Source organism: Sminthopsis crassicaudata, chromosome 4, assembly GCF_048593235.1.
Source record: "Sminthopsis crassicaudata isolate SCR6 chromosome 4, ASM4859323v1, whole genome shotgun sequence".
Classification (NCBI taxonomy): domain Eukaryota; kingdom Metazoa; phylum Chordata; class Mammalia; order Dasyuromorphia; family Dasyuridae; genus Sminthopsis; species Sminthopsis crassicaudata.
In genome coordinates, this window is record NC_133620.1 from 339,044,777 (window position 1) to 339,072,442 (window position 27,666).

The following is a 27,666-nucleotide window of genomic DNA, read 5'->3' on the forward strand; positions in this document are numbered from 1 at the left end:
CCAACTCTTAGTTTTATTAATTAATTCAATAGTTTTTTTACTTTCAATTTTTTTAATCTCACCTTTTATTTTTTGAATTTCAAGTTTTGTGTTTGTCTGGGGGTTTTTAATTTGTTCCTTTTCTAGCAATTTTAGTTGTAAACCCAATTCGTTGGCCCTCTCTTTCTCTATTTTATGCAGGTAGGCCTGTAGAGATATAAAACTTCCCCTAATTACTGCTTTGGCTGTATCCCACACATTTTGGTATGATGTCTCATTATTGTCATTTTCTTGGGTGCATTTCACTAAATATTTTTAAGGAGTTTTCTTTAGCCAATTTCTCTTTTTCTTTTCCCAAACTCTTTTGCAAAATTTTCATTTCCTTTTCTCATTTTTCTTCTCTCTTTTAAGATCCTTTTGGAATTCTTCCAAAAGAGCTTTGTGAGATGGGGACCAATTCATATCACCCTTTGGGACTTCATCTGGAGATGATTTGCATTTAGTATCCTCAGGGTTTGAGATCTCTTCTATGTCTCCATAAATGCTAGTTTGTTTTTTTTTTGTTTTGTTTTGTTTTGTTGGGTTTTTTTGCTCATTTTTTAAAAGGTTGAGGTCTGCTCTTAAGACAAAGGGGAGATTGTCTCAAGCTTTCTCTATAGGGAAAGAGGCTTTCCACTGCCTTGAGCCAGTGTTGCTGACTTTCTTCTGGTGCTGGGTGGGCATGGCCCAATCCAATGTTATTCTGGGGTTCAGAGGCTCATTATTTGCTTTTGAATTTGTGTTGGATGTCTCACAGCTTATTTTCTGATCCATTGGCTTCTAACCAGGACAGAGTAGCCAGTACTAGTGTATTTTGGCTAAGAGCCTCCTGGTAGATTTCCTGACCCTTGGAAGCCATACTGCCCTGGGTCCCTGCACTCTACCTGTACTTGATCACCCCCCTTCCCCCACATTCTCCCCTCCTCTCCTCTCCCCCTATCCAATTGAAATTTTCTGAAGTTCTTCCAAAATATATTTTGCTGGAAATTTGTTACATTCCAAATATTTGTGGATTCTGTCACTCCAAAACCAGCTCACACATTTGGTCTGGTGTTGATCTGAGAGATGCCAGAAAGAGCTCAGATAAAGACCTGTCTACTCTCTGTCATCTTGGCTCCCACCAGTGGGCAGGCTAAATCCTGAAAGGGACTTAGCACATTAAAAAAAATTAGTTAGCTGTAAGGAGTAGAAGTGGGATTGGGAAATATAGTGGAGTTAGGGGATATACCAAGTGGCAGTGGGGAGGAGAAGTAAGGAGAAAGACCCTATAAGGCAGAATTCTGTGATGGACTGACCCCCAAAAAAGGTAGTAGTCATAGGTAGCAGCTATATATTGTAGCAAAAATTTAACTTCAGGGACATGCCTGGGATGTCTGACATAGCATGGCAAAGTGAGACTGCTCAAGACCTCTACAGAGGGTAAGTCTCAGGAATTTGACATAAATTGCACTTCAGACTGGACCATCTCCCCAAAGGATGGGGCCATGGAGCTAAACTTATTTCTATCAGAACCTTTTGCTTGCTTGCCCCAGAGATAAATTCCTCTCCTAACCATACCTAACACTGAAGACATCATCAACATAGACTCCCTTTAGCTTCTCTAACCAGAATAGCTTTTCCTGGTGATGATGGGTTGTAAGGAATGGGTTAACTCCATCTTATTCAGACACTCTTCTCAACTGTATTTGGTATTCTACTAATCCCAATATAGACTGAATGGTTTTATATTTATAGATATGTTGAATGCTCTTAAGTGTTTCCTATGCTATTTGGTGTATATACTTTCTCTATGTCATGTGTGTTTTCACCAATATAAATGTATATACATATGAATACATATATACCCATATGTGTGTATGTGTGTGTGTGTGTGTGTGTGTAGGGAGACATGGTACAATATCTTTGCTAAGAAACCCCAAATGGTGTCATGAAGAACCAGACATAACTCAACAAGCACATGTTTGTATAGATATAAACTCCCTCTCTATTCTCTCTTCTGTTTTTCTCATCTTTCTGTCTCTCTGTCTCTGTCTCTCTCTTTCTCTGTGTGTGTCACTTTGTCTCTGTTTCTCTCTCTCTCCCTCTTTCTCCTTCTTCCTCTCTCTTTCTCTTTCTCTCTTTCCCCATTCCTCTTTCCCTGCTCCCTTCCCCTGTCTTTTTCTCTCTTCTTCCTTCTCCTCTTCCTCCTCCTCCTCCTTCTCCTCCTTCTCCTCCTCCTCTCTCTATTTTTTTCTCTTTCTCTCTTTCTCTGAAAAATAGTATGATCTGTAATCTGGTACATGACTTACTTTGGAATCAGGAAGAGCTGGGGTCAAGCTGTTCTAGCTGTGAGGCCATGGGTAAGTCACTTAATCTCTTAGGACTCCATTCATACAATTCTCTGAAACTCAAGTTACACACAGTCATAGAATCGCATTGATGGGCATTTTGAATTCCAAATTCATCCCTTCTTCTTCATCGAAAAAGCAAGAAATTTGATATAGATTTACATGTATAGTCAAGTAAAACATATTTCCATATTAGCTATATTGAAAAAAAAAAGACTAATCCCTCACTTTATCAGTTCTTTCTCTGGAAGTAGATAGCATTTTTCATCATATGTCCTTCAGAATTGTCTTGGAGAATTGTATTGCTGAGAATAGTTAAGTTATTCATAGCTGATCTTTGTAAATACTATTGTCATTGTGTACAATGTTCTTCCATTTCTGCTTATTTCATATAAGCCTTTCCAGGTTTTTCTGAAAGTATCCTGTTCATCATTTCTTATAGCACAATAGGATTTCATGAGATAGTACTGTTATCACTTCTACATTGCAACTTTCTTCATCATAGTTTTGATATACTATGAATTGACATAAGAAATGAAATGGCAATTTGGGGGGAATTTTGCAGAAGCCACAGATGATATGCAAAGGCCAGCAGACAACATAGAAAAAGTTTGGAAACTCAAAAATGCATAAAATATATGTAAAATATCAACATATTTTATCTTTCAGTACTATAATAATTGAGATTTCTGGTATGAAGGGAGGCCCAAAAATTTTATGCATATTTTTGAAATCACAGGGCACACAAACTTAAACCCTTATATGGAAGGATAGCTGTATTTGTAAAGTGCTAAGCACCGTGTCTATTATATAGTATGCACTTAATAAATGATTAGTATTATTCTCTCCCTACTTTATTCTTTCTTAGAATCTTATATCAAGCATAGTGGTGAGATATCAAAGAGATAGATATAATTAGCTTCTATTTATCCAGCTACTAAATGTAGCACTTAGATTCCAAGGAGATTATGAATGGTATATAGGTGGAGAGACACCTGCTGGTAAAATTGGAAATGGTTGGTTATTTCCCCTCCCTAACCCTCAGGGATAGATGAAATTGGATTTTGACAAACCTTTTCTTCTTAGGATATTAAGGGGTGTGCTGAAAGCTAAAGTCATTACTTAAGAGCATTACTAGCATGGGAGTGAGGGTGCAGGCATTAGTGTACAAGCAGATCCTAGGAACCCAGAAGAGCATCCCAGGGAGCTTTAGAAAGGAGACTATTAACTGTAAGTTCCTCAACACCAGAAGGTTGTTGGGCAGTATGATTGAACACAGATATGAAGATTTTGGATTGAAAGAAACTTTCAGACTGTTCATACCAGAGGAGATGTGGTGAGAACTTTTCTTCCTTTTTCCTTTTCTCTCCAACTATCATAAGACTTCTTTCCTCTATTCCCTGAATATGTATTTCTTAAGAATTGTTTGCATTTTCTGTTTACATTTGTCTTTTAAGTATGATAAACATCAACTATTGCAATGATGATTTATGAGTTTCATTACTAAAATGCCAAAGAGAAAGATAAAGGGAGAACACCAAGGTATGAGAAAAATGGGCTTTACAACTATAATATATTTTGCTAATTATTTAGTGACTGGTTTTTTGGAGCAAAAAAAAATGAGAATTGTTGATTCATATTTTTATAATGCTTTGGAAACAAAGCAGAGAAAAACTATTTAATGTGGAATTTTTTTAGGGAAATGTGATTAACACTTTTTTGGGGGTTGGTTTGTGTCTGTAGAAGAGTGTAATTAACATTGGGAGGCAGGGACGTGGCTATTTCCTGTTTTACTGTTATTTCTGGGCATGTTTGAAAGGAAAACCATTCCCTTAGTGGGGAAGAGCCCAGGTTGTGGCTGGGAAAGAGTAGCTTGTGTCACATGATAAGAGGAAATGACAACTCCCTGATAAACCCACTCACTAACCCAGCCCAACAAACAAGCATTTATTGAGTGACTTCTATATCCCAGGCACTATAAAAAACATTGAATTTATAAGGACAAAAATAAAATAGCTCCTGCCCTTAAGGAGAGGTAACATGTAGATAAATACTTAATAATTTGGAGAACTGAGGAGAATAATAGGTCAAGAGCTGGAAGAGATTTTAGAGGCCAACTAGTCTAATCCATTAATTTAGCAGATAAGGAAACCAAGGCAGACAAAAATTAAATGCCTTGTCTAGGATCACATTGTTGGTAAGCACCAGAAGCAAGATCTGAATCCAGGCTGGTGCTCTTTCTGTGGTAGTGTTACCTCCTCTTCAGAAAAGCTTCCTGTGGTTAAAATATAAGTGGTATTTGAGTTGTATCATGAAGCAAGAGACTGATTCTAAGATATGGAGATAAGGAGAGAATAATTAGATGTTTCTTTAAAAAAAAATTTTTTATTGAAATCTGTCAGCTAAATCCCTCCTTATATCCTTTTCTTCTCCCCTGAGAGCCATCCCTTATAACAAAGAATGGAATACTAGAACTTGAAGGGACTTAAGAGCATCTGGTATAAAGGTTTTTAAACCTTCCTTGTGCCAGGGATACTTTAGGCAGTCTATTGAAGCCTATGAATCCTGTCTTTGGGTAGTATTTTTAAATGCTTAAAATAAAATACACAGAATTATAAAGGAAACCAATTAATACTGAAATATAGTTATCAAAATATTTGAATATTCAGAAATTTAGGTTTAGTTCAACTTCCTCATGTTTCAGAGGAGGAAACTGAGGCCAAAATGGTGAAATGGTTTGTCCAAAGTCACTTGGTTGATAATCAGGACAGACAAGACTCAAAACTAGGCCTTCATTCTTCAAAACCATTTATTTCCATTGGGACCAACATTTGAGGGTTCCCACATTTGGGAAGGAGGTCAAGAAACAACTTCTTCCCAAGCTGGTGGGATGGGGGATAGGGAAAGAAATAATTTAAGAACTACTGGATTACTTGAAAGCCACAGTAAAAAAAAAAAAAAAAAAGAGTCTAGATATCATCTTTCAAGAAATCATCAAGGAAAATGCTAAAAGAGATTCCTCAAACTAAAACTCTCAGAAATATCATAGCCAAATTCCAGAGCTTCCAGGTCAAGGAGAAAATATTGCAAGCAGCAAAAAAGAAAAAAAATTCAAATAGTGTGGAGTCACAGTCAGATTCACACAAGATTTAGCAGCTTCTACATTAAAGAAGCAGAGGATTTGGAATAAGATATTCTGGAAGACAAAGGAACTTGGTATTACAACCAAGAATAACATAATCAGCAAAACTGAGTGCAATCATTTTATAAAATAATGGACTTTCAAGTATTCCTGATAAAAAGATTAGAGTTGAATAGAACATCTGACCTTCAAATACAATATTCAAGAGAAACATAAAAAGCTAAACATGAAAGAGTAATCATAAAGGAAGATATAAGAAATAAAGCGGGATGCATTGGGAAACGGGGGAAGAGAAAGGCAGAAAGGGGGAAATTTTTCTCACATAAAAGAGACATGCAAAGGGAAGATGGAGAAATGGCAGGCAATCTTTGAACTTTACTTCCATGTAAATTGGTTCAAAGAGGAAGACCACACACACACACACACACACACACACACACACACACTCAGATGTGTATAGAAATTTAACTTAATAAGGAAACAGGAGCAGAGGTGGGGAAAAGAAAAAGGAGATGATAAAAGGGAGGGTGGATTAAAGGAGGCAAGGATTAGAAGCAAAATAAACTTCTGAGGAGGATCAGAACAAAAATAAAGAATAATGAGAAGAAAATGGAATAGATGGGAATATTAGTAATTATAACCGTGATTATGAATGGGATGAATTCATCCATATAATGGAAGCAGAGAGCATAATAGGTTAAAAACTAGAATCTAAGAATATATTTGCAGGAGATGAAATTAAGACAGAAAAACACACACAAGAGTTAAAGGACTGGAGCAAAATCTAATAGGCTTCAGATAAATTTAAAGAAAGAAGCCAGGGGTAACAAATCATGATCTCAGGCAAAACAAAAGCAAAAATAGACCTAATTAAAAGAGATAATCAGAGAAACTACATTTTGCTAAGGTAACAGACAAAAAATATCAAAAATTTATACAGCAAGTTTCTCTTATAAAGACCTCAGTTATCAAATATATAGAAAAGTGAGCCAAATTTATTAAAAAATAAGAGTAATTCTCCATCTGATAAATGGTCAAAGGATATGAATAGGCAATTTTTCAGTAGAAGAAATCAAAGCTATCAAAAATCATATAAAAATGCTCTAACCCACTGTTGATTAGATTAGAGCAAGGCTTTTAAAATTTTTCCATTCTCAACTCATTTTTTTTGCCTGAGAAATTTTTACAAAACCCTGTCTTAAATGTGAGCTAAGGTGTTTCTGTCAGCATTCGTGTATGTGCATTGCAAAGTGTACATGTTGTATGTTCAGAACTAAAGTTGCAGTGAGTTCAGAAACCTTTTGCATTTGCCAAATTTTTCTTGAAATGACAAGGAGATGAAGGAAAGTAGGTACACTAAAGCATTGCTGGTGGAGTAGTGAACTAGTCCAATGATTCTGGAGAACAATTTGGAACAATGCCCAAGGGGTTGTAAAACTGTGCATACTCTTTGACCCACTTGTCATTTCTGATAGGTACCTCAGAGTTGTTTTAATTTGCATTTCTCTAATTGAAAGCTTTCTTTTTTAAAAATGTGGGTTAAGACCTCAGGGTTGAAAAAATTTGGCTAACAATAAAAGATTTCTGAACTCAATGACCAAAAATTCATTCAAAATCAAATGCATAAGGAATTTTGAGTTGTTTATGACAGTACTTACCTGTGTTGCATCACATTTCATTGCAGCCTTGGTTCTTTAAACTAATATATCAACTCTTTTTTGTGTTGGAAAAGAATTGAAAATTGAGCTATACTCATCAATTGGGGAATGGCTGAATAAATTGGGGCCTATGGTTGTGTTGTAATATTTTTGTGCTATAAGAAATGAAAAGGGGGTGATTTCAGAAATATATCACAGGACTGATGAAAGTGAAGTGAGAACTGGGAGATCAATGTACAAGTTAATAGCAATATTGAAATGATGACCAACAGTGAAAGATTTGACTACTCTAATCATTATAATGATCCAAGATAATTTCAAAGGACTCATGATGAAATAATGTTATCCATCTTCAGAGAGAGAACTGATAAGCTCTGAGTACAAATTGAGGTATAATTTTCTCACTTTTGTTGCTTTTTTTTTTTTTTTTTTTGCAATATGACTAACATGAAAAATGTTTTGCATGATTTCACATGTATAATTGATGTCATGTTGCTTGCCTTCTCTGTAGGTGGGGGAGGGGTAATAGAAAGAAGAGAATTTGGAACTCAAAACAGTAAAAGAAAAAAATACAACAAATAAATAAATAAACAATATTTTTTTAAAAGAATTGTACCAAAAATGTGTGTTGGAGTTAATTCAAACCAGTTCTTAGACAGCTGATTGTTAGCTAAATTTCCTGTGTGACACTTTGGAAATCAGCAAATGCCACAAATTAGGGTTTGATTTATTATTTTGATAATTGTCTAGACTTAAGGAAGTCATAGAGAATATGAATAATGTAGATTAAACTTAAAGGTGTGTTCTATGTACTTCTCCCTTCCTCTACAGAGATGATTGTTAAAACATTTATCAGTGCTCCCATTGGCTTTTCCTAGTGGCTATCTGAAGGTTGGAAAGGACTTGGAGAACTGAAGATTTTCCTGAGAACCAGAAAGAAGACAGTGGAACTGAAAGAAAGGGGACATGAGAGAAGACAGGAAGGGAATATAAGGGGAATAGAAAGTACACATCAAGGGGAAAGAAGATAATCCCTAAGTGCAAATAGAGAAATGGAAAGGAAAGGAATGGAAGAGAGCTATGTGTAGTGAGGATTGATTGTTCCTTTCCTTGCTCAGTTTATTTCCTTCAACCACTTTTCACACCCAGCTGTTTACTGGATTCCTTTCAAATCTTTGCCTTCTCTCCAAATCATTTTTTTCTGCTTAGTATCACCTTCATTCTCATTCATTCCCATCCTTTTATTTAGTACTGGGGGGCCTGGGAGAAGGCTCTGTTTCAGTCCTCCCTCCCTCTACTGCCCCAGTCATCTGTCTTTATCACCCCTCTTCTCCATCAAAGGACGGAATTAGTAAGGTGTCAGTCCTCCAGAGCCCTTGTCATTCTGACATACACATTAATATGGATCCATACGCTGGGGAGCAGTCTCCAATTAACAATAATCGACAAAGGCTAGTCTCAGCAGATGCTGTCCACGATCTCAGGGACACAGACTGGATAAAGAGCACAGAAGTGGATGCCAATCCAATAAGAAGTTAGATTTCTAATGCTCCTGGATCAAGAGTGATTGCTAAAGATTGTCACGGTTACTGTGACTATAGTCCCTAAAATGTAAAAATGCCACACAACTTATTTTGCTCAGTGAGATGGGGCTCCGAAGGGGAAAAAGAGAAAGAGAAAGGGGATTAATAGTCATGATAAGTGGTAAGAGGTAGGGGCAAGAACAGGGTGCCCCACAATTAGATTGTAGGATCATTTAAGGACGTTCTAATGCATCCTTGCAAGTCTCTAGTTTGCAAATGATAGGGAGGTATCAAAGAAAGCAGTCTGAGTTAAATGCTTAGAACCAGGAAGGCCCGGGATCAAACCTGGTTTCACTCACTATATCCTAGTCACTTAACTAGTCACTTAACCACTACCTCAGTTTCCTCATCTGTAAAATGGGATTTTACATCTGAATTGTGGAGAAGATAAAATGAGAACTTTGTAAAAGCAGCATATAAATGCCTGTGTTAATATCACTAATATATTATTTATTATTATTATTTACATATTTTATTTAATCATTTAAAATACGTAATGATATTTATAATAATAATAACAATAATAAAGACGAGGGTTCTCGGGACCCAGGAGATGAATGATCTCCGAAATGGCCTAAGGGGAGAGCGAGAGAGCGAGAGAGCGAGAGAGAGAGCGAGAGAGAGAGCGAGAGAGAGAGAGAGAGAGAGAGAGAGAGAGAGAGAGAGAGAGAGAGAGAGAGAGAGAGAGAGAGAGAGAGAGAGAGAGAGAGAGAGAGAGAGAGAGAGAGAGAGAGAGAGGAGTGGGTTGTGTGAGGAGAACAACTCCGCCCTCCTGCCACTTTCCCTTCCGGCCTCTCCCCCGCTCTGCCCTGCCACCTTGCCCAAGCGGCGCAGTTCGGGATCCCGTTGCCAGGACAACGCCAGGGCGCCGGGCGGCGCGCGCGCACTCACATAAGAGGCTGGGCGGCTCGCGTAGCCGGCAGAGCAGCTTTAAGGCTGACTAGGAAGCGAGGCGGAGCAGCTTGAGGGGCGGCGGCCTCGTGCACAGCTGGGTGTCCCTTCAGGTGTCCCACGGGCGCTGCGGGACCTTCTTCCGGGCTCAGTGTCCGCTTCCCACCCTCCGTCACCGAGGGTGCTCGGGCTCAGGTAGGTGGTATGAGCCCGGGGCAGGGAACAGAGGGAAGCGGGCAGTGCCCAGGTAGTCGGGAGCGGCGGCGGGGGGTAGAGGGGAGCGGCCGTGACGTGGCGCGCGCTCCTCCCACTCCGGAGCTCGGGCGGGGGTGACACGGGCTCGGCCGCCTGAAGCGAATACTTTCCCGGGGGGTCCCGGGGGGTGAGTGTCTTCCCACGCTCCCTAGAGTACGCGGAGCGGTCCTGGGCTGCGAGTTTCTTCTTAAGTCAAATGCTTTCCTCATCACCGGGCTGGAAGCTTTAAGGAAAACATACCTGCTGCTGGAGGTGGAGCCGCCGCCTTATTTTCGGCCACACTTCTTCTGTGGGAACGTGCTTGCCCGAGACGTTCCCAAAAGAACCCTCCGCACTTGGGAAGTTCTGAAAATCAACAGGTGGCAGAAATCGAATCCTCCGACAAAAAATAGCTAATTATTTACGGGGTCAGACAGTCAATGTGCATTAATTAGAAACTTACTATGTGTCAGGCACAGTGCTGAGTGCTGGGGATGGAAAGATAAAAATGACTTCCTCCCTCTCCAGGAGCTGATGGAGGCGGTTGCACGCAGACAACTACGTACAGACGGTATATTGGATAAATTGGGGATAATCATTAGAAAGAAAGCACGAGCAGTAAGGGGAGTTGAAAGGCTTCCTGTAGCTAGTGGGATTTGAGCTGGGACTTGGAGGAAACAGGGATGTTAACTGAGGAGCAAGATAATTCTGGGTGTAGGGGCCAACTAGTGCCCGACTTTTCTCCTCCCAATAAATCCGAGAGCTAAGTGCTCAGATATTATTTTCATTTTTCTACATGGAGAAACTGAGGCACAGAGCAGTGAAATCACTTGCTAATGGTCACAATAGGAGGCAGAGGTAGAGTAGAATATTAAGTACTCGAGGTCCGAGCTCTTAGATTTGATTCCTGTCTTCTGGTAATTGTAAATTTGATCAAATCATTTAACCCTCCTCTTCAACTCAAGAGAGTTGGGTTTACTGGCTTCTGAGATTTCTTCATACTCTTCAATTAGAGTAAGTGCCAGAGGTGGGCCATGAAGCTTGTAATGTAGTTTTTTTAGACTTCAAGTTTCAGGGTTTCATTTATATTTCACTTTTTGGAGTTTTCTCAGTGAGGTGTCCCAGATAAAAGTTGTGAAGCTGTACCTGGAAAGAAGAGGGATGGACAGATTTAAGTATGTTACCTCTGCTGCCGGATTCAGTTCAGTAAATGCATCATGTTAAGTGCTTATGATACAAAGGCAAGCAAAATCTGCCTCAAGAGAATTTATATTGTATTGGTTTGAGTCAATATTTTCAATTTTTAATGTCTTTAGCAGTTTAGAAAAAAAAATCCTTCTCAGGACATCAGTGTCTGAAAGCCAAATCCTCTACTTTCCCATCTTTTCCATAGCAATCTGGGGACCTTTATCTGTGATTTTCAGGTAACATTTCCTAGGAGCTCCCCATCCCCCAAAGAAAATAATCGCCATTATTATTTATATATTATATATGTGATATAATTACATCACATTTTATAATATATATTACAGAGCATCTTCCTCATATCTCTCTGAGACACAGTGCAGGTGTTATTATCCTACTTTACAGATTTCTGTTTTACAGATAAGGAAACTGAGGTTGTCATTGAATTTTCTAAATCACTTCAGCCACTATCAGTCCTAATTTTTCCTGACTCAGAATTTAGTGTCCATTCTACCCTATTAGGCTTGCTCTTTTTCAGAAGAGCTGATTGTATCTCTGTCATATCTGTTGCAATTCAATTTAATCCCTGCCATTAATGTGGAGAGACTTCTGCAGAGGGAAGGATACATCCCTCAGGGTTTTTTCACCAAGCCTGGCTACTAACATCTTTGCCCTCAATTTCCCTCCACCTGCTGCCTGCTGGTATAGCATATGCTTTGTCTCAACTCACAAAATACGATTAAGTTTGGTTGCCTTTTAATCAAGCACAATAGGGTTGAAAGTAGAGGGAGGTTGGTTTTAAATTATTTTCCAGCCCTTGGGGTGACCAGTGTTCCTGCTCAATTTCATTAGATGGAGTCTGGTCAGAGGCTGGTGAGATTGATGTGAGGTGATATGACTTAAAGCTGCTAGAACTGTTTGTACATCTTACCCAGCATCATGCTGGTGCTTCAGGCAAAGTTCATGAGTGGTAGAAAAGTGGACTGTGAAAGCTGCTGAAAAGCTTTTTTTTTGGCTTCCTTTTCTCTTTCTAACACTGAGAGTTTTGGCTCTTGAAAAGCTTCTTTCTCCTCTGCAACCCTGAGAGTTTGGGTGACGTACAAGTGAATGTGGGCAGACTCAATATGTCAGTTAACTTCTACATCTCTCTTTAGTGGATATGAAAACTTAGTGTGCAGGGAGGTACAGGGAAGAGTTACTTTCTTGGGCCTGGGATATTTCTGCCTTATTCCTACATAATACCACCAATAGTTGCATTTCACATAACACTTTAAGGTTCGCAAAATACTTTACAATGTTAGCTCATTTGATCCTCACAACAACTCTCCAAGGTAGGTACTATTTTTTTTTTTTAGCCACCAATCCATTTTACAGGTGAAGAAATTGAGACAGAGTGGGTAAATTACTTGCCCTGAGTTACAGACCTAGTTATTGTTTGAGGTGGAATTTTAACTCTGGTCTTCCCAACTCCAGGTCAGGCACTTTAACCACTGAGCCATCTAACTATATCCCAACTATATGAGTTGGAGATCCTAGATGCTGGGGCTACAATCATGGTTTACTCTAGCCCAAAAGGTAGTGGGAAATGATGCTTTCCCCATTATCCAGAGAGGGACCTGAAACTTAGTAGCCTAAGATGGGATGGGATTTCAATTTTTTTGTGTCCTAGATTCCTTGAGCAGTCTAGGGAAGCCTAGTGACCCTTCCTCAGATTAATGTTTTTAAACATGTACATAAAATATTTAGGATTACCAAGAAAACCATTTATATTGAAATAAAGTTATCAAAATATTAGGAAGCAAAAACATGGACATAAAGTTAAGAAATTGTGCTTCAACAGAACTGGCCCAATTTGAAAATCAATCTTTTATGGTTTTATGCTCAGCAAATATAGGCATTATGGTTATTATTATTAATACAGAAAATAGATATTCCTGAAAGCCCTTGTGTGAGTCAGATTTTTGCATACTGTCATTTTAATGCACCACAGGAGCTTGATGAAAGGATACTATAAATGAAACCTTCATCTTAAGGTTCAATTTTGAACTTTACAAAACAGAATTATCATACTTTACATTTGCCTTCAAATGAGATCACCTTTACTGGGAGCCATAAAACATTCTTTATTTGATTTGATGTAGAAGGAATTATTAAATTTATATTGATCTTTTTAGAGGCACTAATAGAATGATCATTGAAAGCAACAGCATTTTCTAACCTGAAGGGTTTTTGTAGCTTTTAATATATTAACTATTGCTTATAGTAAGTAACAGCTCACATTTATGTATCTCTTTATGGTTTACAAAGCCCTTTAAATAATAATCTTGATTCAGTTCAATTTACATCTGGCTTCAGACATACTAATTTTGTGATTCTGGATAACATTCCTTGCCTCAGTTTCCTCATCTATGAATGGGGATAATAATAGCATCTACTTCCTAGAATTGTTGGGAAGATCAAACAAGATGATTACAAAGCACTTTGCAGATTTTAAAGCAATATATAAATCTAAGAATGATGATGATGATGTGTGTATTTACTATGTGTTAGGACAGTGCTAATAAGCATATAAAAAGATAAGATGGGAGAAAAAGTTGGGGGAAGGTAGGAACCAAAATGTACATAGAAAATTAGATACAAAATTTATACAAAGTAATTTCTGGAGTGAACAAGATAGGCTTCTTGTGGGAGAGAGAGCACTAGAATCTTCTAAAGGGAACTGATACATAGTAATCTTAGTACTTTTTATCTGTTATATCATAAGAACCTTGAAACAACCTCCGAAAGTAGGGATATTATTATTATTCTCATTTTACCGATGAAATTGAGGCTGAAAGAGAATAAGTAATTTAGTCTTCACATACAACTGAGTGTAGGATTTGAATTTAGGTTTTTCTGATTCTTAAGACCAAAAATATATCTTCTTTGCCGTCATGGGAGACTGAGTGGAGTGAGGAAGAAGAGTGTGTTCCAGGGGTGTGGGACAGTCTGTACAAAAGTATGGTGTATGGTGTAAAAGAATAGCAGGCAAGCTAATTGATAGGAATATAGAATATGTGAAGGAGAGACATGTATTGTAAGCTTTGAAAGACAAATGGAGCTAGATTGCAAAAGACTTTAAAAAACAAATAGAGGAGTTTATATCTCATTTTGGAAGCAAGAAGGAACTTGTCCTCCTTTGTTGTTTCTTTCTCTTCTTGAGATCAGGGACTGTTTTTTGCCTCTCTCTTCTTCTCCCCCTCTCCTCCCAGTGTTTAGCATGGTGCATGGTACATAGTAGGTGCTTAAATGTTTGTTTATCTAAGGTATGACTATAGTGTCTAAGAGGATTAACCTTGGAATCAGGAAGACCTGAGTTAAATGTCTGCCTCTGACACAAAAGCTTTGTGACCATGGATAAGTCACTTTATTTCTTATAGCCACATTCTACTCCCATGTAAAATACCAATAATAATAATAGCACCTACCTCACAGAGTTTTTGTGCATATCAAGTGATTTAATATATTCAAAGTACTTTGAAAATATTAAATTATTATATTAGATATTTGTCAACAAGCATTTATCATGTTACAATTTTCTAGGCACTGTGCTTAGTTGTGAGGATACAAAGAAATGAAGCATGGTCCCTGCCCTTCGTGCTCCCATTTTAAGGAGAGAGACATAAGATATGTACATTGTAAATGGAAAATTATCTCAGAGGGGAGGTACTCTCAAATACCAGACATTTAAGAACAAATAATATCTGAGTTGCTGATTTTCTTTGATTAGTGGAGATGGTTTTCACAGTAGGAGTTTCCAATACTGAAATAATATCTCTACTTTCCTCATTATCATCACCACTCACATTTGTATAGATTTTTTTTTTACACACTCCATTTGAGGTATCCCTGTTTTGTGGATGAAGAATCTGAATTTCAGAGATTATGTAGCAAGCAACCAGAAGTAGAAACTCAGTGTTTTGACTTCACATTTCATGTATCATAGCTGTTTCCTGTTAGACCTAAGCCTAGTTTGCTGTCTTGCTGAGGGTGCCACATCAATTCTAGTTAACCTGTCTATTAGTAAAGACTGGCAAAACTGTTGAATTCAATTTTGAATTTGAAGGTTTGCTGCTCTATAACTTTTTTCTAGCTTCTCTGCTTTGTCCATAATTCTGTCTTCTGGGAAAGCTTATTGATAGCAGCCATTAAATTGCCTCCCACATTAAAGAGTAAAGAAAGAATGAACATTGCTGAAAGGTGGCAAGAAATTGGAGTAGGCAGTAGATAAAACTAGGGAAGAATCTGTAAGACTGGATTAGATGATTCAGTTTTCTAAAAAAAAATATTTTAAGACATTTATAGCATGCCTAATCTGTACAAGGCACATGGTAGATGCTGAAAAAATGAAAATATAAAATAATGCAGTCTATAAATTTGAGCATATCGTTCTACCCTTCACCTATTAAGAAGGTACTAAAAGCACTCTGCCATTTTAATGATAAAGACACTGAGGCTCCCAGAGGTTTTGAGCCACTGGAAGGAGTGTGAAGGCACTGGTGAGGGGCTTAGATAAAAACCCTGACTCTTGGTTTCCCTTTCTGGGCTCCAGTTTGTCATCTGTTTTTATATGGGGAATTTGAACTAGACAGTCTCTGAGGTCTCTTAATATTCAATGAGATCGATTTACAGTGATGATTCAGATTATTCTAATAAAGCTTGAACAACTTAAGACTGAATTCCATATTTTAGAACAAATTTTTCATCATTACTATATATTACTATTGTGTGTAAATAGGTTATTGTAATATTCTTGGTGGTTTTCTGGAGGTCTTGGAGCTGCCTTCCTTTCAGCAGAGTAATCACCACAAAAATAGTTAGGTGTTAAAGTCCAAAAGTCTTTATTGTGTCCTTTGCCTGGTACTCAGCTAGTTTTCTCATGGCCTTCAGAGGGGACTTGGTTTCAGTGGAGAAAATGCTGGCCAGCCATCAACAAGGCTGATGAAGATGGAAATGAATCTCTCTCTCCTTGGCTCCAGTCCACTGTCTTCTCTAACTTTCTCTGAGTTTAGCTGAGGCTCCTAGCTTATATGCTCTACACTGAGTATAAACCAATCATTATATCACTAGGAAATCATTATTTGTTGTAGATTAAATCAATCATGCTGAATTTAGAGAACTGTTAAGCATCATGCTAAACTAGATAACCATTGTCTCTATCAATTCCACTGACTTAACACCTTGTAAGAATCCTTGTTTCAAGTTACAGAGTTCTGGCCCATAACAGGTTATATTATATATAAGATATTAGGTTGTCTCTGGAATTTTAAGAATATTAATTTTTAGGGGACAGATTTGAAAGTTATTAATTGATTCATCTGGATTTTAAAAATTCCCATTTTGATTTTTATTCTTCTATCTTCTTTGTTTATTGGCTCCAAAGAATATAGTTGTGCTTGACTAAGCTGTTTAACATGAAAAAAAAAACCTCCAAAGGAGTTATTCTGAGACATACTCTTTATCATTTGAGCCATTCCTTTTGCAGAGAAGAAAAAAAAAGCTGAGAAGGGAAAAGATAATATATATATTTCCTTTTGGTTTTCTTTTTTTCTTTTTCTTTTTCTTTTTTTTTTAGAAATGATCATATTCTGGTCTAGATTCTACTGTCTAAAATTAGGAAAAAATAAAGTGTAGGACAGAGCAGAAAATGAGGGATTGTCACTCAATTGTAGAAGATAAGATATGTGTGTATGTGTATATAGGCAACTAGGTGGTATAGTGAATAGAGTGTTGGGCCTTGAGTTAAAATCTGGCCTCAGACACTTCCTAACTATGTGGCCCTGGGCAAGCCTCTACCCTTTTTTGCCTTAGTTTCCTCACCTATAAAATGAGCTGGAGAAGGAAATAACAAATCACTGCAGTATCTTTGCCCTGAAATGGGGTCATGAAGAATGGGACACAACTAAAACAACTGAACAAAAGATTTCTAGATGGAGAGAAGATCAGCTTTTTTGTAAAAATTCTTGAGGCCCTCTCATCTCTTTTCTAATTGCTTCCACTCAGTACATAGGCCATGTGTTTGGGGTCAGGCCTGACTCAGGCTTGTCTTGTGGTTGGGGTTCCAGATTACCAGAAAATGGGACAATCACAGAGCATGCAAAGTTTAACAAAAAAAAGTTTGCTAAATAGAAAAAGATTCTTAGCAAGCATATAGAGTTGGTTTAGCTCCCCATGGGAGCATGCCTAGTTACAAGGGATTGTTGAGTTGCATGGCAGGGGAGAAGTCCATCAAGCCTGAGAAGCCCCAAGTGCTGGGTTGTTAATGCCTTAATGGTGACTGGAAATTGGATAAATACTTCAAGCTATAGATCCCTGGACTAATCAGATATTGATAATGTTTTCCTTGCCTTTTAAATGTGACATCTATTTCAAAAGCCTCTTCAACAGATTTTTTTTTTTTAGTTAATGTTACTGTAGCTTTAAAAGTCAAATGGACTATTTAAGTTTTGCACATGGGGCTGGCAGTTTTTGAGAAATTGAAAACAAAGAGTTAACAGAGGTAGCTTAAGTAAAACTGGAGAAGAAGGAAAAAAGATGAAAAACTTCTTGCAAAGTCTAGTCAACTTATTTTATGGAGAAAATTAGATATTTTATATGCAATGAATCTGGAGAAAGATAGTTAAGAATTATGGCTTGAGAGTAATTTGTAGATGACAGAGAAAAGAGATGGAGGAGTTTTCTTTCCTAATAGAAATCATCTTGTGAAGAATATGAAGAGAATTCATGAAAAGAATTTGATTTGCTAGGCACCTTGATTGAACTGAATATTAAAACTTTTCAAAAATAGAGGTTATCTACAGTTACACTTATGGTTAGAGATCAATAAATGATTGTTCTTACAGCTAACACACTAAATATTTACTTATGTCTTTGTCAGTAAATGAATTTATTTATTTAATCCTAGAAGATCAGAACTTTTGATATATAAAGATACAAACAACTGTGTAAGAGATTTTACCAATTTGAGAAGTAATAATAACCTTATTTTTATTAGTTGTCATAATAAGCTTACCTTTATTTGTATACTTCTATTTTAATAGACTTAAAAATACAAATAAATTAAGGTGGAGACTCAGAGCAAATTTGATTATGATAGAAATATCATTTAATAATTAATAAGGAGAAATAATTAATATGTTAGTAGTTAATAAGGAAATATTCAAACATGCCAGTATTATTGGAGAACTTTGAATATTGAAAATAGATGTGGTAAGAAGTCAAAGAGCAGCAATGAGGCTGGTCAATTCTCAAAACTCAGTGTTGTTAGGATTACAAGGTGATAACTCAGGTTGTCTGGGCAATTCTCTAGCTCAGAATTCACACCTTTAGTTCAGGCTTTTAAAGGGAGTTTACACCTTTAGACTTCTGAAAAGGAATTTACATATTTAAAGGAGTTTACACCTTTACAAAGAGCAAGTTCATTGGCTGTAGAAGTTCTCACAAGCCCCATTGAGTTCTCACTAGCCCACTCTCTGCGAGGATAAAAGAGGGCAGCATTGGGTCTGGAGAGTAGTCTGACTGGGAGATTGAGTTTAGACGGTGGTCTGGAAGGAGAGTCTAGACTGGGAGAAGAACAAGACTTCCTGGGAGAATTTCAGGGAAGCTCGAGGAGATTCAGAGCCAGGATTCAGGAAGAAGAGGATTCAAGATTCTACCTTCACTCTGGCTGGAGGCTCCAGAAGCTTCCCAAGAAACCTGCTCACAGAGGAAAAAAATTTACAGAAAAGAGATCTCCTCCCAGAGAAGGATTACAACTGAGAAATGATAGGACCTTTACATTTTGGCGTCCAACGTGGGGCAAGGACTTATTCTGAGCCCTTCAGAGGAGCTAGCTTGGACCTTCACACAGTGTTAGGACAAAAAATCTTGGGTTATATTTTTTGTGAATTTCCAGGTGTACAGCAGGGCCTGATGTCAAGATTTCTGATCAGATCAGATTAATAGTAAATTTCATTGCCACTATATTAGATTTTCTTAGTGACAAGGTTCCAAAGATTTTCCAGGAGACTTTACATCATTTTAATATCCAGTGACATTAAGGCTGTCGTGCCAAAATGCGGGAAGACTGGTGTAGGAAGCACTGGAAGAACAGTTTAGTACAGATAAAAAAAGAGAAAAGGCAATAAGAGGTGTAATAGCTTCTTGTTTTTTTTTTAAATTCATTTTAAATTCTAAACTTAGAACAAAATAAAATTAGCATTTCCATATATAGTAGAATAGAAAAAGAGAGGATTGTACCTGAAACTGCAGATATCTGTCTAGTTTGCTTTTCTTTTAAAATATAATCAATTCAACATGTAACTTTCAAAGGAGTCCTATATGTTTGATTCCTTCTAGACTGTTCTGTGCATTTGAAAAATGATCCAGTGACTTTTATTTTCTTCTAAAAGTTTTTTTTTTGATCACCTTGGTACTAGTTCTTCCCTCTCATTCATCCTGAATTGGAAAAAAAATAGAAAGACAAAATAATTGTAATAAATACAAAGCAAAACAGATTTCCACATTAGCTTTAGCTAGAATTTGTCTCATTTTACAATTTACCTTCAAGAGGTAAGTAGCTTGTTTTGTTTTTGTTCTTTTGGAATCATGAATTGTCATTGAATTAATGCAGTGTTCTCAAATTCTTTCAAAGTTGTATTATATTGTTGTATAAATTGTTCTGGTCTTGATTATTTCATTATACAATAGTTCATTTTGAAACTGTCCCTTTTGACATTTCTCATGATACAATAACATTTCTTTCCACTCATATATTATAATTTGTTTGGCCATTGCCAACAATGGATATTTCCATTCTTTTTAGTTCTTTGCTGTAACAAAAGTGCCATTATGACTATTTTTGAACATATAGGTCCTCTCTTTTGTCTTTTTATAATATAGTATAGTGTAGTGTAGTGTAGTGTAGTGTAGTGTAGTGTAGTGTAGTGTAGTGTAGTGTCATCCAGCCAAAGAGTTTGCTTAGTTTAGTACCATTTGGTGCATAGTTTTCACATTATATTCCAGAATGGCTAAACCACTTCTGAGCTCCACTAATGCACAAATGTGCCTTTATCATGACCCCTCCAACAATTGTCATTTTCTGGTTTTGAGGCATTTTTGTCAATCTGTTTGGTATGAAGTTAAGTCTTAATTGCATATTTCTACTTAGTGATTTGGAGCATTTTTATTATAACTGTTGATAATTCTAATTTGACCATTTATCTATTGGGGGAATGGCTGTTAGCCTAATTAGTTCTTTATATATCTTGGATATGAATCTTTTATTAAAAAAAACTTTCTGCAAAGATTTTTATTCATCACTTACATATTTCTAATTTTAATTTCATTTTTTAACAAAAGCTTTTAAATTTTATGTAATACACATTATTTACTTATCTTGTAATCCTCTCTATTCCATATTTGATCCTTAACTCTTTAGCTTTTCATTGTATGAAAGGTATTTTCTTTCTTCCTTCTCTAATTTGTTGATTGAGTGATCTTTTATATTTTAAGATATGAATTCTTGTGGAGCTTATTTTGGTGTGTATGGTGTGAGATATCAGTCTAAACCTAATTTCTGCCTAATTGATTTCCAGGTTTTGTTCAATAGCAAGTTCTTAGCCTCATATGGACATAGTTTGACACCTTTAGTCCAGGGAATTAAGTCTTTAGAGTTCATCACAAGTTTCCTAATATTTTGCTATGGTGATGAAAGCAGTGCCAGGAATATCAAGGCCGTAGCATAGATGATAATACTTTTAGTTGTCGATGACTGTCATTGTGGTTCAGTTATCTCTAGTTATCCAGTGGTCTTTTCTTTATCTTTTTTCTCCTTGACCTCTGTAGCCTTTGACACTGCTGATCACTTCTCCTTGGTATTCTCTTCTCTCTAGGTTTTTAGTTTACAACTTTCTCCTCCTGGTTCTTGATTTACCTCTCTAACCAGTCCTCCTCTGTTACTTTTACTGAATCTACTTCCAGAAAATTCCCTCTAACTGTAGGTATCCTTCAGGGTTTTGTCTTGTGCCATTTTCTTTTCTTCTTTACTTAGTGATCGCAGCAGTTCCTGAGTTTAATTACTTTATGCTGCTATTTTTCAAATCTACCTGTCCTGCCCCAGACTATCTGCCAATATCCAGTCTCACATATCCAACTACTTTTATAACATTTTGAACTGGATATTCAGTAGAGTCTTAGACTCTATATTTCCAAAGTGGAACTCATTGTCTTTCCCCAATAAACTCTACCCTCCCCCACCCCCACCCCCATATACACTGTCCCTATTACTTAAGAAGACATCATCCTTCTAATCCCCTGGCGTGCAACATAGTCATCCTAGACTTCTCACTATTTCTCAGCCCCCATAGCCAGTCTGTTGGCAAAGTCTGTCAATTTCATCTTTTAATATTTTAAAAATATGTTCTCCTCCTTTCACACTACCATATTCTGGTGCAGGCCCTCATCACATCTAACACCTGGATTATTGCAGTAGTTTGCTGGGGGATCCCCCTGCCTCAAATCTCTCCCCCCTCCAATCCATTCTCTAGTTAGCTATTAAAGTAATTTTCATAAAACACAGCTTTGATCATGTCACCTCCTTATCCAATAGTCTCCAGATTCAAATACAAAATGCTGTGGTATTCAGAGCTCTTTATAACCCAGCCCCATCCTACCTATCTAGTCTTCTTATACCTTATCATGTATTCTAATCCAGTGAAACTGGCTTCCTGACTATTCCACACACAGTATGCTCCAGAAATTATGGCTATTCCCCATATCTGGTACTACTGATTTTCCTAGCTTCCTTTTAAGTCCTAACTAAAATCTCACATTTTACTGGAAGCCTTCCTTAATTTTGGTATCTTCGCTCTATTAATTATTTCCTATTTATTCTGTATATAGCTTTCTTTGTATAGGCTTGTTTGTTCTCTCCTCTTTAGATAGTAAGCTCCTTCGTGGCAAAGACTATGTTGGCCTTTTTTATATTCATAACACTTAGCACAGTATCTGGTACACAGTAGGTACTTAAACTTAAAATAAAATAAACTTTAAAAATAAATAAAACTCAAAACAAGCTAGTGGGAGGGCAATTGGTTAGAAATCAGAGATCTCTAATTAGAATAATAAAGGCAAGAATTTAGAACACAAAAGAGAAATGGTATAAGCTCTGATTGAATAATAGGATTAGATTTATAAATTTATAATAGATTTAGACCTCAAAAATACAATATTAAAAGAAAAGTTTGACAAAAGGTATTGCTAACCATTAAAGAATACATGAATATTATGGGGTCCAGAGTCACTCACTTTAAAAACAAATTTAGAGAAATTATAAAGATATTGTAAAGGTAACAAGTTTCTTACAAGAATATGCAAAAAGTAAACTGAATATAATTCTATATGAAATTTTATAAAATAAGAATTTTTGAATATATACAACAGAATTCTGTTGGATAAATCTAGATCACTGTCAAGAGAAATGCTCCAGAGTATATTGATTAAACTTCAGAATCAATACCAAACACATAACTAGGAGTAACTAGGAGAAAGGCATTCCTAATTCAGAAGAAAGGATATTATGAATAAGTGAGGCCAAACAGCCTTCCTTCAGTGAGAAAGAAGGAAATGTAGAATAGGACATAGGAAAGTCTGACCTTAGAAGTTATTAGTGATCATGGTAAAGTAATGATGAGGTTTGAGTAGTCTCAACTCCTGGTAATCAAGAGGTTAGTGGCAATGAGAGAGTTGTTAAGAATCCCCTTTAAATTGGCCGAAGGTTTAGAGTGAAAGAATTCACTCGTTCCCGAATTATTAGTTCCAAAATGAAAGTTTATTGTTGGATAGAAATCAGTTTCTAGTGGGAAATGGAGTTTTGTCACTGAGAATGCTTTCTCAGTGGGCAAAATGATCCTGGCAGCTGAGTGAGCTAAGTCCATCTGCCAAGAGTTAGTGGAAGGAAGCGATTATATTGGGTATTTTTAGTGGGGGCTGGGACAGATCAGATCAGGATTCCTCAATTGAATGAGAATTTAGAATTTCTATGGGAGTTGATTTTCTTATGCTGAAAAGGTTTGGAACTCTGGACATTTTGGAGCCTGAGAGATCCTAATCAAAGAAGACAATCTCAGAGTAATAATTTTAAAGGGAACAGTTCTCCTTCCTCTTCAGTAAGACTTAATTTAGGATGCAAAGTAACTCCTCCCATAACTTTTTAAATGAATTGGTATTTCCAAATATGAGGTACAGCAGAAGATATGCTGCCAACATAAACAGAAAATAAATTTTGTATCTAAGAAGTTCTGCCTTATGAGGGATATTGACTAAGGAATAATATAGTAACTGTAGCTAACATTTATTTAGCATTTATCACGTGCCTGGTACTGTGCTAAAGATAATTGTCTCAATTGATCCTCACAACAACCCTGTAAGGTAAATACAATTATCCTCATTTTACTGATGAGGAAACTTGAGAAAAACAGTGAGGCTGAATTTGGATTCAGATTTTCCTGACTAGGACTGGTGCTTTATTAACTGTGCTACCTTATTGCTCTTAAAGAGATAAATAAAAATATGTGCCACAAATGGGAATTAAGAATAGATTAGGGAATAGGGATGAGAACAAAATACATGCTTTTTAAAAAGGGTACTACAGAAAAATATTACTTAAGCCAAGAGGTTGGTTAAGGGGAAGGGATAATTTTTGAAGTACATATTTAACAGGTTAGGAAGTGAATGGGTCAAAAGAAGATACCAAATAAAAAGAAAAAAAAAAGTAAAGTTAAAGAACTTGGGATAGGAGAGGGGAATAGAATGGAGAGATCATAACTTCAAAATATTGTAAGCAAAACAAATTGCAGGAACAGAGTTCCTTAGAACTCTGTCAGAGTTGACTTAGAAGAGGTAAGGGATAAAAATCATTGTGAAAGAAATAATGGGAGAAAAATATAAAACAAACAAAATGGCACCTTTTGGATGGGAATATTTAAATATATATATATATATATCAGCATCATCAATATTTTTACAAACAGATCATGTCCTTGAACATAGAAAAATTATAAATGAAAGAAGCAGAAATATTAAATACATCCCCAGTAGACTATAATGCAATAAAATAATATTGGATATAGGGAATATAAGCAGAAGATACAAATTTAAAGAAAGATTTGATAATGATAATGATTCAGGACCCACATGAGTGGGTTACAAAACATATAGAAAAAAAGTCAATTATATGAAAGAAAAGCCCCTTGAAGGATATCATCCTATCATTCTGTGTCTAAGATAGAGAGGTGATGACTCCTAATTGGTGTAGCTTGGTAATAGAAGACAGGTAAAAGGTACCTTTTTAACCCTTATGTACAAGTTTTCACCCCTTTCCCTCTTCTTTCCTTGCTTTTCCTTCCCACCAGTTTTAAAGCTAAGCAGGACTCATGTTTCTCTACCTATATGAAGCATTATACCACTATTTAAGAAACTGGGGTCTCCCAGGCTCCCGAGAGTCTAGAAAGAAGGCCTATCTTTCCATATTGAGATAAGCAGTATAGTTCAAGGGCAAATCAACTCCCATTGATTTTTTGGGGAGTGGCATCCTCATTCAGGAAATTCTAAAGCCTTCAAAGTGATTTTCATTCAATTGGGAAATCTGGGCCTGGTATTTATAAATATCTAGGCTTGAGGACATTGGCTTTCTTTTCAACTGGGAACTTCAGTCTCAGATTTCCTATTAAAGGGCATTTTAGAACTCATTTCTTTGCAGAATGTCCAAAGCAGGACTATGTCTTGTCAAGGAACCTCTCCTTGGTTGTTTCATCAACCAATTGGCATAGCTGCCTGTCAGGATTCCTGCCCGATGTGAAGAGACCCTCTTCTCAGGGAAAAATCTTTTGTTATTTCTTTGTCTCCTAGCAAAGCTGACTTCCGCAGTGCCAATAAAACTTCCTTTTTGCCATTAATATTTCAGGTTTGTGAATTCTTTCATGAAGGACCTATGCCTCCGACCGAAAGGGGATTCCTACAACTCTCTACACTGCCACTGCATCAATCTTATATATAGAACTCAGCAAGGACAAAAGCACTTACATCTCTTCTCTTGTGATCTTCATATGGTTCTGTGAGAGAGTATCAGAGCTTGAGCTCAGAGTGAACTCTAAGTAGTTTCTCTTATATGAAACCCATGTCAGCCTAATTTGTTCTTCCCCTCCCCCATCAGGCTGAAGCTGGACTTTTCCCTTATCATCCTGTGTATTCAGCTCAACCATTGGCTTGCAGTAGTATGGTTTGGGTCTAGTAGCTCTGTCAGGACCCCAGGCAAAAATGCAAAGTTTGCTTTTGTAGCTTGAATCCACTTCCCTTTGTGTACTTGTAAATAACTCTTTTACAGTCCTACAGTAGATACTCACTACCATATCTCAGTGCTTAGATTCTGAACTTCAGTTTCCTGATCTGTAAAATCATAGCATCTTAATTTTTGGAAGAGACCCTCTGAAGTTACTTGGCCTAATCTGTACCTGAGTAATAAGAATAGTTTACATTTATGTTTTACAGAGTACCTTCCCGCACCTCAGCCTTGTGAGGAGGATTATTTCTATTTTTATTTCCATATTTCCAATTCCAGTTGAGAAAAGTGATGCTCAGAGTGCCACTTGTTTATGTCATGTGTGTTGCCCCTGACAAGTGCCAGAGCTCAGATTTGAACTCTCCAAATGCTATGCTTTTTACTATACTGGCCTCTTGGGAGATAATACTTGTAGTAATAAGAGCTTTTGATGGATTCATGGCAGTCACCTTCTTCTAGGCTCACAGACAGAAGTGAAAAGTTTTGGATATTGTTCTATCAATAATTTGCTGTATGATCTTGGACTAATAATGTCACTTCTCTGGAACTCAGTTTCCTCAGCCTGCAAGATGAGGGGGGTTGGAATAAATGATCTTTATGGTTCCTTTCAGCTCTTGAGCTGAGAAACTCCTCTAAGCTGGGGAGAAAGATGGTGGCTCTTTCATTGAGACACTGGGAGGAAGTGGTAATGGGAAGCAGAGGAACTAGATCTGTTGGGGACTGCCTTTCTGAGTTCTTTTTCTTTTGGTTACAGAGTAAAGTCCAGGATGGAGGCCACCGGAGGCCTGGTGTCCACTCCCAAAGCACTGCCCTACTTTGTGGCTCTGTCCCAGATTCTGGGCCTAACTGTGGTGGCTGTGACTGGGGCATGGCTTGGCCTGTACCGTGGTGGCCTTGCCTGGGAGAGTTCCCTGCAGTTCAATGTGCATCCGCTCTGCATGGTCATAGGCATGGTCTTCCTGCAGGGAGATGGTGAGTCTTGGCTGGCTGAAGCTGGGGGAAGGTGACCCAGGGTCATCTACTGATTTCTGTGGGGGTAAACATCATTGCAACTTGAGTCTGGGGAGAACCATCCATTTTCTGCCTCTAGTTTCTGGGTGTACCTTAGGATTGCTTGGGAAAATGCCTTCCGTTTGGGGAACAGCAAGGAGGTTGGCTCTGGGAGGCTACACTACCTCAAGAGTGATGCTGTCTTCATGACAGACTCAAGTCACCCAGAGTTAAGACCGCCCAGATGTTTGGGACATTAGGAATATTAGAAACCAAAATCAGGAGGGGAAGCTTTGTCTCTTAGTTCAAACTACAGGTGGAAAGAGGAGGTGTATACACTATATGTGGGTGGGTACAATTACTAAGGTACTGAGAACCTCAGTCTCCTTCATAGATAAGCAGTAATGTTATGTTTGCTAGGAAGGAATTGTAGGATGATGTAAATTGAGGCCATTTCCCTCAAAAGTTTCCTTATTTGGAGGTAAAGAAAAGGAGATTGATTCTTCTGGAAGAACTGGTCCCATAGAGTAGGTTTTCAAGGTGGCATTTAGAGCTAAAATATGGCCCAACAAATAGAATTATTTTCCTGTGGGATAAAATGCTGCAGCCTTTATTCTCTTTCCCACTTGCATATGAGGCTGTACTTGTTTACTCTGATAAATGAGAACTGATAATTGTTCCTTTTCTTCACTGAGGTCTGGGAAATTAATTCAGAATTGCCTCTGGCCACAGGCATTATTTTTCAGGAGTCTTAATAATAAGCTAAATTCTAAAGGGACAAGGTAGCTTGGAATAATTTGGTTATCTAGAAAATCCCTTTATTAGATCATACTCTGTTATTCTGCCTTATCTCTCCTAAATCTTGTTCTTAGCAGAACAAGAACAGTGCTTGCATCCCCTGTACTCTCTCAAGCTTTGCTCTAACTTCCCTTCCCTATCTCAACTGTCTCCTACTCTTGAACCCTTTATCCTATTATATTATATTTGCTCTGTCTCTTCAAATGCTGCTGAATTTGAGCTGTAGGAAATCGTTCAGTGGAACCAATTGTGTCTCCTACTGAGGAGGTAAATTATGAAAATTTGGCTTTGGCAAATGATGAGCAGCAAATAAGACAGAAGATTCAAGAACAGAGAACAGGGCAGAATTGGTTTTCTTTGGGAAGAATGGGAAGAAAGGATTTATTTTATTTATTCGCAAATGGGCCTTTACCTCAGCAAGAGAATCTTTTTTTGTTGTTTATTCCTGTCCAACTCCTAAGAACTCATGGGCCATAGTGAATGC

General features: G+C 37.3%; 1 protein-coding gene across 4 annotated transcripts in view; it reads left to right on the forward strand.

The window, feature by feature from the left end:
* Positions 1-27,666, forward strand: part of CYB561 (cytochrome b561) — a 96,080-nt gene that overhangs the window by 62,049 nt on the left and 6,365 nt on the right. Inside the window, exons 1-3 of one of the 4 annotated variants that reach the window (XM_074260894.1) lie at positions 9,635-9,814; positions 25,020-25,169; positions 26,149-26,366. In XM_074260894.1, the coding sequence (XP_074116995.1) occupies positions 25,036-25,169; positions 26,149-26,366 (352 nt within the window). In that variant the 5' untranslated portion in view covers positions 9,635-9,814; positions 25,020-25,035. Of the gene's footprint in view, positions 1-9,584; positions 9,815-9,938; positions 10,425-25,019; positions 25,170-26,148; positions 26,367-27,666 lie in introns of those variants that run through there. The other 3 variants (XM_074260895.1, XM_074260896.1, XM_074260897.1) reach the window with 3 other exon arrangements.